This window comes from Enhydra lutris, unplaced genomic scaffold, assembly GCF_002288905.1.
Source record: "Enhydra lutris kenyoni isolate GAN:26980312 unplaced genomic scaffold, ASM228890v2 scaffoldscaffold22, whole genome shotgun sequence".
Lineage (NCBI taxonomy): Eukaryota > Metazoa > Chordata > Mammalia > Carnivora > Mustelidae > Enhydra > Enhydra lutris.
In genome coordinates, this window is record NW_019154106.1 from 42276244 (window position 1) to 42290621 (window position 14378).

At 36.9% G+C, this 14378-nt stretch overlaps 1 protein-coding gene across 3 annotated transcripts in view; it reads left to right on the forward strand.

Annotated features, from left to right (window-relative positions):
• The window catches only part of LOC111149457 (phosphatidylinositol-4-phosphate 3-kinase catalytic subunit type 2 alpha), a 101955-nt gene that overhangs the window by 29337 nt on the left and 58240 nt on the right, over positions 1–14378 (forward strand). For all 3 annotated transcript variants that reach the window (XM_022506548.1, XM_022506547.1, XM_022506546.1), the window contains exon 3: positions 8888–8991. In XM_022506548.1, the coding sequence (XP_022362256.1) occupies positions 8888–8991 (104 nt within the window). The remainder of the gene's footprint in view (positions 1–8887; positions 8992–14378) is intronic.

A 14378-nucleotide genomic window follows, 5' to 3' on the forward strand; every position in this document is an offset into this window, starting at 1 on the left:
CCAGTGGAGAGATCCCTCCCCAAGTGTGGGTCTTCTTTTTATGGGTGAAGCATGAGGGATTAGGGATTTCAGCTGTTTTCAGGAATTGTTTGGGAAGGGCAGCTGCCTAGAACTTAGAGATCTCAGGAACTATGGAAAGTTGCAGTGTCTGCTATCAGAGAAAAGGAAGCTGCTAGTCTTGTAGGGATCTGAGTGTAGGCTTAGTCCTCCCATTGGTAGAAGACAGAAAGCCCTTGATTGTCCATGTAGTTCCGAATGAGCATCCAGGTCACTTTCAAATAATCCTGCTCCTTGCATCACACCTTTGTATGTATGTATTCACATCTCTACAATATATGCATTATGACCACAATACATAGATTATCTTGAATTTAATAAAATATTTATAAATGACTGGTTTATTTCATTATCTGTCTCAAATTCTAACTTTCTCAGGATTGGAAAGTAATTTATCCTAAGGGAAACATTATTCCAGCTCGGCAAGAAGCCTGCTTCTCCCTGTCCTCCCTGCTTGTGCTTTCTGTTGCTTTCTCTGTTCCTATCTCTCAGATAAATAAATGAAATCTTCAAAAAAAAAAAAAAAAGAATTAACTAGGCTTCTAAGCATCAGTTTTAACAGAAACCTGTTAGATTTTGTTTTAAGTATGGGGCGGGCACCTGGGTGGCTCAGTCAGTTGAGTGTCTTACCCTTGATCTCAGAGTCATGAGTTTGAGGCCCAAATTGGGCTCCATGCTGGGTGTGGAGCCTATGTTAAAAAAAAAAAAAAAGTTTAAGTATGGGGTGGGGGTTAAGGATCACGGAGTAAGCAAACAGTTTATGAGAAACATGAGTGTGCTAATAAGCGAGGTAAGCAAAAATAATATGACTTGAGCAGCTGAGCACTCAGATGGGAGCTTGATTTCTAGAATGTATATATCAACAGCTTTACTAAATGGCACTATTTCTGAATTGAGGTGGCTTAGGCCACCTGCCCAGTCTTAAAGGAGTCTAACTGCAGCCTGGCTGAGGGATGCAGTTGTTAATCATTCCATTATTAAAATCCCATTTAATAATTTTGTCTGAGCACCACATTCAAAGAGGGGCCACTGGCAAACTAGAGTATATCTTGAAAAGAGAACTGCAGTTTTCAGGAGCTAGAAGCTAAGTCCTTTAAGGAACCATTGAAAAGATTGGAAATGTTTTGCCTGAAGAAGATAATTTTTTTTTATTTTTTGAAGAGAATATTAATTGGAGATAAGTCACTTCGTGGATCTGAGTTTCTTCATCTGTGAAAAAGATGGTTATATTGTGGGATCGTTGAGTGTGACAAGAATTCTTGAGATGTTTTGTGGTGCAGCTTGGTTTATTTAATTAGAATGGGGACAGGACCCATGGGCAAAAAGAGCTTGAATAGTATGAAACTAGTGGTTATATGCTTAGTGCTCAAGGGGGAGGGGATGTGCAGAGAGTATTAAATCATTAGATGTCTTTGAATTTCTACTCGTAAAACTACTTTCATAATATTTCTGTGGTGCTTATCATTCAGTTTGATATTAATTATTGGTGAGATTTACATGAGACTCTTGAAGAATATAGCAACCTTTTTGAAACTATGCAGGCTGTCGGTCAGCCTTCTGGGCTAAAGGTGAACATTTTTCTGCTTCTGTCCCTTATCAGTTAAACTGGATGAGTTCTGGGATACATTTCCAGAGTAATACTTAAAGTTTGGAAAGTTCCCATGTAAGAGGAACTGGACTTTTTTCTTTCCTTGAAAGTTTTGCATTTTGAGGGCACCTGGGTCGCTCAGTGGGTTAAGCATCTGCCTTCAGCTCAGGTCGTGATCCCAGAGTCCTGGGATCAAGTCCCAAATCGGGCTCCCTGCTCATCAGGGAGTCTGCTGCTTCCTCTACCCTTCCCTCCTGCTTATGATCTCTCTCACTCTCTCAAATAAGTAAAATCTTAAAAAATAATAATAATAATGAAGTTTTGTAGTGTGGACATAGTTTCTCAAACCAATTCAGGAAGTAGGATAACTGAAAATCATGGTATTGTAAAAAAGATGAAATAGTGATATACTAAATTTCACAGTATATTAAGTATATTACCTTTGTGCTATAGTAAGTAGCATTTTTGTGCTAGATTTTAACAGAAAAGTAGCAGCAGGTTCTGAAAGTTTTATAAAAAGGTTAAAATTAAGCAAATCCCATTTATATTTTTTGATGTGAATTGAGAAATTCAAGTTAGTAACTTAATTTTAAAGTCTATTGTTCCAGAAAATAGAACAAGGACCGATGAGGAAGAAAATTCAAGGAGGCAAATAATATAAATATTGACTGTAGAACTTATAAGTAGTCATTTAATAATGATGGTTTCTCTCAGGTTATTTTAAAACTTTTCCCTGATACTCATATTTTGGGGGGGATAGCAGTGCGTATTCTTTATAATTACTTTACATGCTGAAGTATTCATTTCCTCTAAGAATTTATGCTTTGTGGTTAAAAGAGTGTTTTTCTTCTTACTCAGCAAGCTTACTTCCTGTTTCCTTTTAGTGTCTTTTGTTAATAATCTAAAGGCTTTGGTTCAAATTTTTGTGACCGATACCAGGAAAAGGCAGCATAGAATTTAAAATTGTCTTACGGCAACTTAAGTTTAAATCAGACTTTTAGTTAATAGCTATAAATTTAGCTACTTTGAGAAGATTGCAAAGATTTTAGTAATCAAATTATTTTCATAGAACTGGCTTTGCAAAGTTCTATGGGTTTTAGTTCTTTCTAAAAGTTAACTGTATTAACATTATAAGCATTTATATATCCCATTGGCAGAATCTCTATTATTAATTTTAAACAAGGAAAAATCTTTTTTTTTTTTTTTTTTTTTTTTTTTTTTAAAGATTTTAGTTTTTTCATAGGGTGGTGGGGGCCAGAGGGAGAGGAGAATCCCAAGCACACTCCACACTGAAGTTTGAAGCATGTCTTGGGGCTTGATCTATAACCCTGAGATCATGACCTGAGCCGAAATCAAAAGTCACATGCTCAACTGACTGAACCACCCAGGTGCCCCTAAGTAAGAGGGAATACTGAACAACATGTTTTTCATTGTCTAGCTGAACGTAGTAAACTATTTCAATAGCTTAGTGAAGTATCTTTTTAAAACTATTTAAAAGTTCATATAAAGAAGTGATTAACTTTGTTCCAAATAGTAACTGTTATAGACATATAATATTTACACACATGTGCGTGCACACACACACACACACACACAACACTTAAAATACATTTATTGAAAATTTAGGGGCTCCTGAGTGGCTCAGTCATGAACCGTCTGCCTTCAGCTCTGGTCATCGCAGGGTCCTGGGATTGAGCCCGGCATCGGGCTCCCTGCTCAGCAGAAAGCCTGCTTCTCCCTCTCCTACTCCCCCTGCTTGTGTTTCCTCTCTTAACTGTGTCTCTCTGTCAAATAAATCTTCTAAAAAAGAAAATTTGGTGTTTTGTTCAGTCTGATTTTTGGGACAGTCTGGCATGAACCTTGCATCTGTGTAGGTGTAAAGCTTTCCCATTTTTTTTTTTTTTTAAAGATTTTACTCATTTATTTGACAGAGAGAGATCACAAGTAGACAGAGAGGCAGGCAGAGAGAGAGAGAGAGAGAGAGAGGGAGGGAAGCAGGCTCCCTGCTGAGCAGAGAGCCCGATGCGGGGCTCGATCCCAGGACCCTGAGATCATGACCTGAGCCAAAGGCAGTGGCTTAACCCACTGAGCCACCCAGGCGCCCAAGCTTTCCCATTCTTAAAACTATTTTATAAAGTATATACTGGTGGAGTTTTGTACATTATTTCAAACCTTCATCACTTTCTTTAATCCACCCTTTCCACCTCCTCTGGTGGATGACCTTAACTACTTTTTTTTTTTTTAACTACTGAGTTTAGGACCATTTTTTGTATGCATTTACCCACCTCAGATTTGCCTCTTCTTTCTGGTTTGGATGGAGGAGCTATTCTTTCACTTTTTCAAAACTTAATTCTTTCACCTCATTTCTTATTTTTGTCTCCCCAAAATATTTTCTACCATTACTCTTTAAAGAAGAATTTGTAGTTACTGCCTTTACAGTCTCTCCTGTTTTCATTGTATTGCAGAAACTTGTTTCTGGTAATATGAATACTAATTGCCAATCTAGTGAGCATAATCATTGTCCAACTCTTTTGCTTCATTTGCAACAGCTGACTGCATCCTTTCCTTGAAACTTCTTTTCTGTGCCCTAGTTAAATCTACTTCCTAGTTTCCCTCCTGTAATCCTCCTTTTCCTTTGTCTAGCTTCTAAACATAGGCATTTCTCCAAGGTTTTGCTCTTGTTGTCTTTAATATCTCTTACCTGTACTCTCTTGGTTGGTGCTTAATTTTGAGGCTCCAAGTTAGGTTGAAAGCTACTGCTCTACATTCCTGCAGTGATAAGACTCCTTGGTTCTCTGTGGTTGAGATGATCTGATAGTTAATTTTATGTGTCCCTTTGATTGTGCTCAGACATTTGGTCAAACATTAATCTGGGGTTGTCTGAAGGGTGTTTCTGGATGAGATTAATATTTGAATCAGTAGACTGAGTAAAGGCAGATTGCCCTCCCTTTTGTGGGTGGACCTCATCCAAACAGTTCGATGCCTGAATAAAACAAAGCACCCTGACCCTACTGCTAATGAGGGGAAATTCCTCCAGCCTGACTGCCTTTGAGCTGGAACGTCGGTTTTTTTTCCTGCCTTTGGACTCCCAACTGAAATATCAGCTCTTCCTGGGTCTTGAGCCTGCTGGACTAAGATGAAAACTATACCATTATCTCCGGGGTCTCCAGCTTGCCAACTGACAGACCTGTCAGTTTCTATAATTACAGGAGCCAATGCTTTATAGTAAATCTCTTTACATATGTGTATATGTGGGATATTGCTCTCTCCTTGATCTTGATGGATGCCTACAGCCATTAGCAGAGAGAAATTTCCCAGTAGAAAATAGCAGAAATTAAATGATCTTCAAATCTGTGCCTTTAGCTCTGGAATAGGATGGTTCTAGATGGTAACCAACTACATGGATTTACAAACCTAAACTATCTTACTAGAGAGCTCACTGTCGTCCCCCACCCCCCTACAGACCTCTTCTTTCTTTCTTCTGTATATTAGATAATAGCATTAGCAATTTTTTGTCCCTTTCATTTGTTGAAAAATATTTGAGGATACAGTGTGTGGGTTACAGATGAATCATTCACAGACCTAATCCTTAAAGAACTTGGTTTAGAAGGAGAGACACTGTATGGGCATATAACTGTAATACAGAATAGAAAGCCTTGAATGCTACATAAAGGTTTGTGCAAGATTGGGGTGCCTGGGTGGCTCAGTGGGTTGGGCCTCTGCCTTCAGCTCAGGTCATGATCCCAGGGTCCTGGGATCGAGCCCCGCATCGGGCTCTCTGCTCAGCAGAGAGCCTGCTTCCCTCTCTCTCTCTGCCTGCCTCTCTGCCTACTTGTGATCTCTGTCTGTCAAATAAATAAAATCTAAAAAAAAATAAATAAAATAAAAAATAAAAATTTAAAAAAAAAGGTTTGTGCAAGATCAAGGGAGAAAAGAGGTTGTTTGATGCCTAGGTTGTTGGAATTAAAGGGAGGGATTGGGGGCAAAAGTTGAGGGAATAGGTGTAAAGTGTAAAATGTTAAAAAAAAAAATAAGTTGTTCCAGGAAGAATGGAGAAAAACAAAAACCCTAATGTTACTATATGAGATGACACATTGGCAGTTCAGCTGTTTTTTACTTGTAAAAACAAAATAAAAAACAACATTTTGAGTTAACTTTTCAGGTGGTGTTTTTATCTTGATGTAGGACTAGAGAATTAGTTGTAGTCTATTTCTGTCACTGTCAATTGAAATGTATATAGAATATTGCAGAAATTAAATGATCTGTGTGATCTATGATCTACAATCTTCTTGAAAGGAAAGACCTAATTCATGAAAGGTACTCTGAATAGTACAATTTTGGGGGTTAAAAAAAATCTATAAACGCCACTAAGGAGATTCAAAATCTGTTAATAAGTAAAACATGAAAAAGAATTAAAGAAGGAAAGATGATTATTGGGTCATGCAAAAGTATACATTTTCTATATAGCATTGCTCCTGCAAAGGTCATAATGTTGTTTTTCTCATGTTTTTAAGTTTTTTTTTAGGGAGACTTTTTTGAGAGGTGAGAATGGCAGAGTGATTAAGCATGTGATTCTGAGGCTAGGCTGCCTGGTTTGAAATCTTAACTCTGATTATATTAGCTGTGTGACCTTGTGTTAATTAACTTCTCTGTGCCTCATTGTAAAATGGGGATTATACTACCCACCTACTAGAGCTTTGTAAGAAATAAATAAAACATATTTAAAAATTTCATATAGCAGGGCTTGACATGTAATAAATGCTCAGTAATTGCTAGATTGGGGGGAGGGGTGGTAAAATACACATAAGCAGACTTACTGTGTTAACCATTTTTAATTGTATAGTTCACTGGTATTAAATACATTTCATATTGTACAATCACTACCATCCATCGCCATAAATTTTCATCATACAAAAATGAAATTATACTTACTAATAACTCTCTATTCTCCCTTTCCCAAATTGAACCAATGATTGGGTGTTTTCTGAGCCGGAGATTAAGTTCTACAAGAATATAACATTGAGTAAAATTAGATTATCTTCAGAGGGCTTTCACATTATGATAAATATAAAACAGAATGTGATAATACGGTGTTTGGTTCAGACTAAGTACTCAAAGGTGGCAGGAGGGGAGAATTGTTTCATGCTGAGTAATCATAAAGGGCACTATAGATGAAGTAGCATTTTGTTGGGCCTTAAAAATAACAGATTTTGACTTGGGTTGTGAGAGCGGGTTAGGAGGAAGCCATTGAAGACTAAAAGATTCAGAGGCAGGATAGTTCAGTTTGTGTTTTATAGGAACAGGATATGATTCAAACTAATTGGAACATAGAAATCATTGGGAAGTTCTGAGAAATGTGATTGGATTAGATTATGGCAAACTTGATATGTCAGGCCAGAGAATTTTTAGGAATATCAAATTCCATTTTCAGGGTTGTATGGTTTATTTGCTATAGTGCTTGTTTCTGTAACAGAAATTAACTCAGAATTGGTAAATATTGGCTTGATGTCAGTAAAATGGAGAAGTGGCATTTGTTCAAACACAATCTTTCCAGCATGTAACATTTTAAAACAGAAAGAACAAACTTTCTTATAATTAAAAAGAAATCCTTAGTAATATGAGAAAATATTAAGGAAAACATTGGAAATTCTGCAGAAGTGTTTTCTTCTAGTGAAGATGGTGGTTGAATGAGTGACGTCAAGAGTGATTCCATGTTCCACAGTGTTAAGCTCTCTGGTGAAGACCAGTAAGTGCAAAGTTGTGAAGACCTTTCTCTTTGCTTTAAGAACTTTCATGAAGATGTACATCCTAGATTATATATTTTTTTCTAGATTGTATTTTAACTTCATTGAAATTGGTCTTGAGTAGAAGCAGGAGTTCCAGGGTTTAAGGCTTCAGAGGATCTAGACCATAATGCTAGGTGCAAATTCAAGTGGAGATTTAACTGTGCACATATTTTTATAAGGACTTGTTATTTTAGTTGAGGCCTTGATTACAAAGTTACGTGGATTTTGAATAGTTTGCCTTAACTCCGTTTTTCCCATGAGTTGTGTTATTTTGAGTTGTGATTTTTCTAGAACTCAAGGTTTGTTTTGTGTTTTTCCCCCCTTAAATGTGCATATCCCATTCTAGGAGAAAGGGCTCTGATACGTTTTAAAAGAAGGAAATTCATAAAGGAGTTGTTGCTGTAATTTTTCTGACAAGTTTTTTTTGTGTGCCGTGGTCATTGAACTCCATTAGAATTCTTGAAATGTATGTACTGTATTCTCATTCACTTAGTTTTGAATTGAGAATATTCCACTTTTAATTTATTGAATTTCAAAGGAAATTTACATTTGAAATTTGTGTCCAACTAAGTATTTTTATGTAATAAATCAAAACACCTCTAAATGGGGGTGCTTTGGTGACCTGGTCCGTTAAGCATCTCTTGGTTTCAGCTCAGGTTATGATCTCAAGGTCGTGGATTGTGGATCTAGCCCTGAGTTGGGCTCTGCATTCAACATGGGAGTTGGTTTAACATTCTCTCCCTCCTCCTCTGCTCCCGCCCCCGACCTCACCACTCAGGCACTTGCACAAATAGGCACGCTTCCCTCTCAAATAAATAAAATCCTTTTTTAAAAAGACAGTTCCAAATGGACTCTGCTCTTTGGCTCTGCTTGGGTAGTGAATTTATCTCATTCAAGTATTGCACACAGAGTTTGATCAGACATAAACTTAACTTTTAAAGGACTGTCAGGATGTGTGCGTAAGTTTATTAAGATGGAAAATGCCTGCTAACTCCTAAAACTCATTCTCTTATATAAAGAACCAGCTGCCTTCTTGGAATTGGGCCAAAGTTGAAAAAATAGAATTCCTGGTTACTAGAGGAGTCCCAAATGGGCTTGATCCTTTCACTTTCTTTAAAACAGCGTAGTCCTTTAATTTTATTCAGCCGTTAACTTTCTGAAGCATTTATTTTGGGAAGGTTTTGAATGGAAATATCTTCAGCATTCCATTCTTGTTGACCAATACAAAGTACAACCTACTTCTACTTTTGAGCAAGTAAAACCAATGAACTTCAAGGCTTAGCTGGTATTACTTTGACAAAGATAGAAATCTATAATATAAAACTTTGCTATTGATATGATTTGTTTTTCCTCCATATCTTTGTACATACTTTTGTAAAAACGTGTTTGTGCTCTACTGCTGCTTAACATTTAGAGATCTTTTACTTTAAAAATAAAAACATTTTTTTGGTTACAGAAAGACCCAAATGGGACCAGTGGTTTGTCAACCGGAAGTTCTCTTCTACGAGAAATTGAAGTACAGAATGAGGAAGTGGCAGCTTTTTGTCAGTCCATTACAAAGTAAGGAATTTTTCTTTATAAAGTTTTTTTTATTAAATACTTTTAAAAAGTTAACTTGAAAACAAGGTTAGTACTAATAATTCTAAGATTTTTAAAATTTCTGTTATCTTCTCCCTGTGGCTAAAATTTCAAGACCATTAATTAACACATTAACAACAATTGTAGTTGTGGGACGCCTGGGTGGCTCAGTTGGTTGGACGACTGCTTTTGGCTCGGGTCATGATCCTGGAGTTCCGGGATCGAGTCCCGCATCGGGCTCCCGGCTCCGTGGGGAGTCCTGTTTCTCCCTCTGACCTTCTCCTCGCTCATGCTCTCTCTCACTGCCTCTCTCTCTCAGATAAATAAATAAAATCTTAAAAAAAAAAAAAATTGTAGTTGAACCTGTATCCTTCCTAACCTGTTTAGTTTATGAGTACTTAGAAGAAAAAATTGAGGTCAGACAGTAATTTCACTGTTAACCATTGAAAACATGGCTTAAACATATTTAAGTTTTGGTACACTTAAAAAATCCGGTTGTTTTTTTTTTTTAGGGAGACTTAATTTACTGTAAACTTTCTGACATTCAAAATACTGTCCTTTAAGAGATGCTTGTACAACAGGAGATTATAGGAGCAAATGTTAGAAAAATGCATTTCTGAAATATTCTTTTTATCTTAAATATGTCTAATACTTATTGTAGATGAGGAAACAGACTCAGAGAAGTTACCTACTAAAATTTACTCAGCTAGCCAGCAGCAAAGTCAGGTCTCCTTTGCTTTTGATTCAGTTTGTTTTCTTTCCATTGTATCACTATATTAGTTGACTTCTGTTGTGAGTGCTAGAAACCCATCTTAAACTAGCTTAAAGAACAGTCATGTATTGATTCATAAACCCCTATAGCAGAAAGAGGAAGCATGGAACAGAGCTCAGTTACAGCAAGATCTTGGAATTCACATGCTTGAGTTGATGATCTCTCCTCCCTTTGGATTCCCCTTTCCCATTTTCATCCTTTCCTTTTTCCTGCCCTTCCTCCCTGAATGTTGGCTTCATTTTCTACTACTGCAGGTCTTTTGAAGGCAGGGAATATAGCCACTTGTAGCTTACTTAGACTTTATATTCTGATGGTCTTGCAGGAAGGGAGGAAAGGGAGTTACCTCAGCCAACACCAGATAGAAAAATTCCACAGAAGGAAAGAGTGGAACAACAAACATTGTGGCCAAGGGGTTGAAATCTGTTATCAGAAGAAAGTATATCACCACTGAGGGATTTATTCATTGAATTCAGTATTTTCCTCAGTGTGGTCTGCTGTAAGTGAAGCAGAGTGTGGGGTTCCCAAATCATTTTTGAGTATATACATCATTTTAATGTTTAAGGAACTTATTAACTAGATTTTCTAGACAATTGGTAATATTTCATTAAACTTCTGTCTTTGTTACCTCTTAACCAACATTTCTTTTCTTCAGAATACCTTAGGGGAGAAAAAGAAGAAAAATATCAGTAGAGGCACTTTTTCTTCTCTGTGGAAAGGTTTTTAAGATAGAAGAGATATTTAGGTGACTTAGTATTCAAATTACATGTATTATAAATTACCTATGCCTTCATGTCATTATACCATATGTGTGTGTGTGGTTAATAATTTGGAAATACTCTTTTGCCTTAATTTTGGAAGTAATCTGTTATGTGTTTATCTGGTTCCTTCAGTTTTCTCCCTAAATAAGCCCTATATGCTTTCTGTTAGACTGTTTTGAGTGACTATTGCATTTAAGCTTTGCAGGTTGGGAAATTAGCCTGTCTTGAGATCTACCTTTCTCCCCATTTGAATCGTATAGTTATTTACACAGACTCTGCCACTAAGCTAAAATTATTATTTTTATTTATACACGTGCACCGTGGTTTATGTAATTTGAAACCCCAGATGAAGTAAGGAGAGAATGACTTCTTTTTGTAATTTTATTTCCATTAGTAGAGAGTGATTCCAAAAAATATTTCAGAGAAGTAAGAAGCACGGGTGTTTTTGAAGCCATCTTCTAGGCTCTTCACTTCTCCTGCGACTTTGGAGATTGGGGTCAGGAGATATCCCTTGAAGAATTAATAGCTCTATTTTTTTTCCCCAGTATGGTCATTTTTGCACTGAAATTTTTAAACAAGTATTTATATTCTTAATCCTTAAACAAGTATTTATACTTCTACTCCTTAAACTCCTTACTTTTTGAAATCTCTTAAAATGATTAATCATTTTAACTCAGCTATGAAAGATTTGTCAAGATACTTATTTACAATTAAGATTACTTGTATAACAGACTCTGATACATTGGTGGTTCTAAGACTTTTTTTTTTCCTTGTGTGAAATTAGGGAGCTGGATTAGTGATCTCAAGGTCTTTTTTTTTTTTTTTTTTAAGATTTTATTTATTTATTTGACAGACAGAGATCACAAGTAGGCAGAGAAGCAGACAGATAGAGAGAGGTGGAAGCAGGCTCCCCGCAGAGCACAGAGCCTGATGTGGGGCTCGATCCCAGGACACTAGGACCATGACCTGAGCCGAAGGCAGAGGCTTTAACCCACTGAGCCACCCAGGTGCCCCAGTGATCTCAAGGTCTTTTTTAGTTTAAAGGACTGTACTGCTATGATTCAGGACATTTCATTATCACTGCATCTTTCTGGTTTTTATTTCTTGTTTTCTTTCCTCTCTCATTTATCGTAATTGACAAAGCTTGCTGGATCTGCTACTTATTTAGTTCCAGAGAAAGTTCTTAGAGGAATATTAGGTACCAAAGTTTTTAATGGTTTCTTAGGAGGATAGGATGAGAAACTACACCTTATACTTGTCATTTTAAATAGCCTTCTAGTTTCTTTTTTTCCTATATAGTTCAAATCTAATATTTACATCCTGCAATAGTGTCTTGATCCCAGTGATTCCTTGTATGTTTTCAAGGACTTAACTTCTGCATTTAGGTAATTTTATTCTAAACAATACAGACTTTACTTCTATAATTTTTATTTTTGCCTTTTAAAAAGCCCTCATTTTTATCTTTTTTCCTGTTCTTCTGATTTTACATGATTTGGCTCTGTCTGTACCTAACTTCAGCTTGATTGAGCACACAGTAGAAAAATAAACCATAAAGGATTTAAATTTCCTGAACTGTAGAGCCACATTAAATAAGCAAACAAAGGGGCACTTGGGTGGCTCAGTTGGTTGAGCATCTGACTCTTGGTTTTGGCTGCGGTCATTATCTCATGGGTTTGGGGTAGGGCTCTGTGCTCAGCAGGGAGTCTGCTTGGGATTCTCTCCTCTGCTTCTCCCCTACTCACGCACTCTCTCTCAGTATCTCTAAAATAAATAAATGTTTAAAAAATAATAAAATAAGCCAAGAAAGCGGTTTCTTTGGTGATGACAGAGAAGTGGAAATTTTAGAGAAAATGAAAATTAGAGTGTAAAAAGTAATCTGTATTGTTATAACTTAAGAATATCAAGCTCCAATGTATGAGAGTGTCCATAAAAACACCTCTGGTGGTTGATTTAAATAATTCAACAATTTAATTTGCTTTTGTGTGTTTAAAAGTTTAGTTATAAACAAAACAAAAAAAAACCCCAACTTTAAAGAATCTGTTATCATCTTAGTTTTTCCCCAATTTTGATAAAGCAAACAAAACCATAAAAATGAAGAAATGTCAGTTTTGCAGAAACAAAATGACTTTTTTTCTGGATTATCTTCCAAGATGTCAAGCAGAGATAGAACTCATTTAAAAAAAAAAAAAAAAAAAAGGCCCAACATGGGGTTCCATTTCACTACCCTGAGCTCATGACCTGAGCCAAAGCCAAGGGTCAGGCACTCACCTGACAGCGCCACCCAGGCACCCCTCATTTATAAAATTTTTTATTGTGATAAAACATATATAGTGTGAAATTTGCTATTTTAACCAGTTTTACATGTGCAGGTATGTGATATTAAGTACATTCACGTTGCTGTGTAAAAAAGGGACTCGTTTTTTTGACGTTTTTATTGAAATTCCAGTTAACATATAAGTGCAATATTTCCATGTATCACCTGTGCTCATCATAGTAAGTGTGCTCCGTAATTCCCATCACCTATTTAACCCATCCCTTCACCCACCTCCTCTCTGGTGACCATCACTTTGTTCTTTGTAGTTAAGAGTCTGTTCCTTGGGAGCACCTGAGTGACTCAGTCAGTTAAGGAAGGGTCTGACTTGATCTAAGCTCAGGTGAGTTCAAGCTCCATGCTGGACTTCATACTCGGCATGGAACCTACATTTAAAAAAAGAGAGAGAGAGTCTGTTTCTTGGTTTTTACCTTTCTCTCTTCCCCTACCCCAATGGCTCATTTGCTTGTTTCTTAAATTCCACATATGAGTGAAATCATACAGTATTTGTCTTTTCCTAACTGACTTCTCTTAGCATAATACTCTCCTCCAGCTCCATCCATGTCATTGCAAATGGCAAGCTTTCATTCTTTGTTATGGCTGAGTAATACTCCATTATTCCAATATTCCTACCTCTTCATTATCCATTCATCATTCAGTGGACACTTGAGCTGTTTCCATAATTTGGCTATTATAAATAATGCTGCTATAAAATTCATTGGGGTGCATGTATTCAAAAAAGGACTCACTTTAAGGAAAGGAGTTGAAGGAACCTACCCTAGCAAATCAAGTTCATTGAATGTAACTTTGATCACTGGAAATTTAGTCTAATAAATTTCTGAGCTATTATCAGGAATGTCTGCTTGTCCTTTCATCATCTTTAAGGATTTCTGAAACTTGAAATCTTGCTTGGATATAGACAGAATTCTCTGATACGTGATTTGCCGTAAGTATTTTATAGTGTAGAAAACAAGAGAATACCTAGTAAATTAATTAGAAAAAAGAATCTTGGGCAAGGTCCAATGAAGGTCTTGGCATTATGTGGTAGAGGGGTAAGTTTCAAACAGTTCAATATCTGAAGATGCTGTATCCGTGTATAAAGGTGCATTTCCAATGTCAATATAAGTTTATTACTTATAGTAGTTTTTTTCTTAAGATTTTATTTATTTGAGAGAGAAAGTGAAAGAGAGAGAGAGAACACAAGCAATAGGGAGGGCCAGAGGGAGAGGGGGAAGCAGGCTCCCCACTGAGCAGGGAGCCCAATACCAGGCTTGATCCCAGAACCCTGAGGTCATGACATGAACTGAAGGCAGACGCTCAACCAACTTAGCCACCCAAGCACCCCAACTTTTATTAGTTGTTTTTTTTTTTTAAGATTTTATTTATTTATTTATTTGACAGACAGAGATCACAAGTAGGCAGAGAGGCAGGCAGAGGGGTGGGGGGAAGCAGGCTCCCCGAGGAGCAGAAAGCCCAATGCCGGGCTCCATCCCAGGACCCTGGGGTCATGACCTGAGCTGAAGGCAGA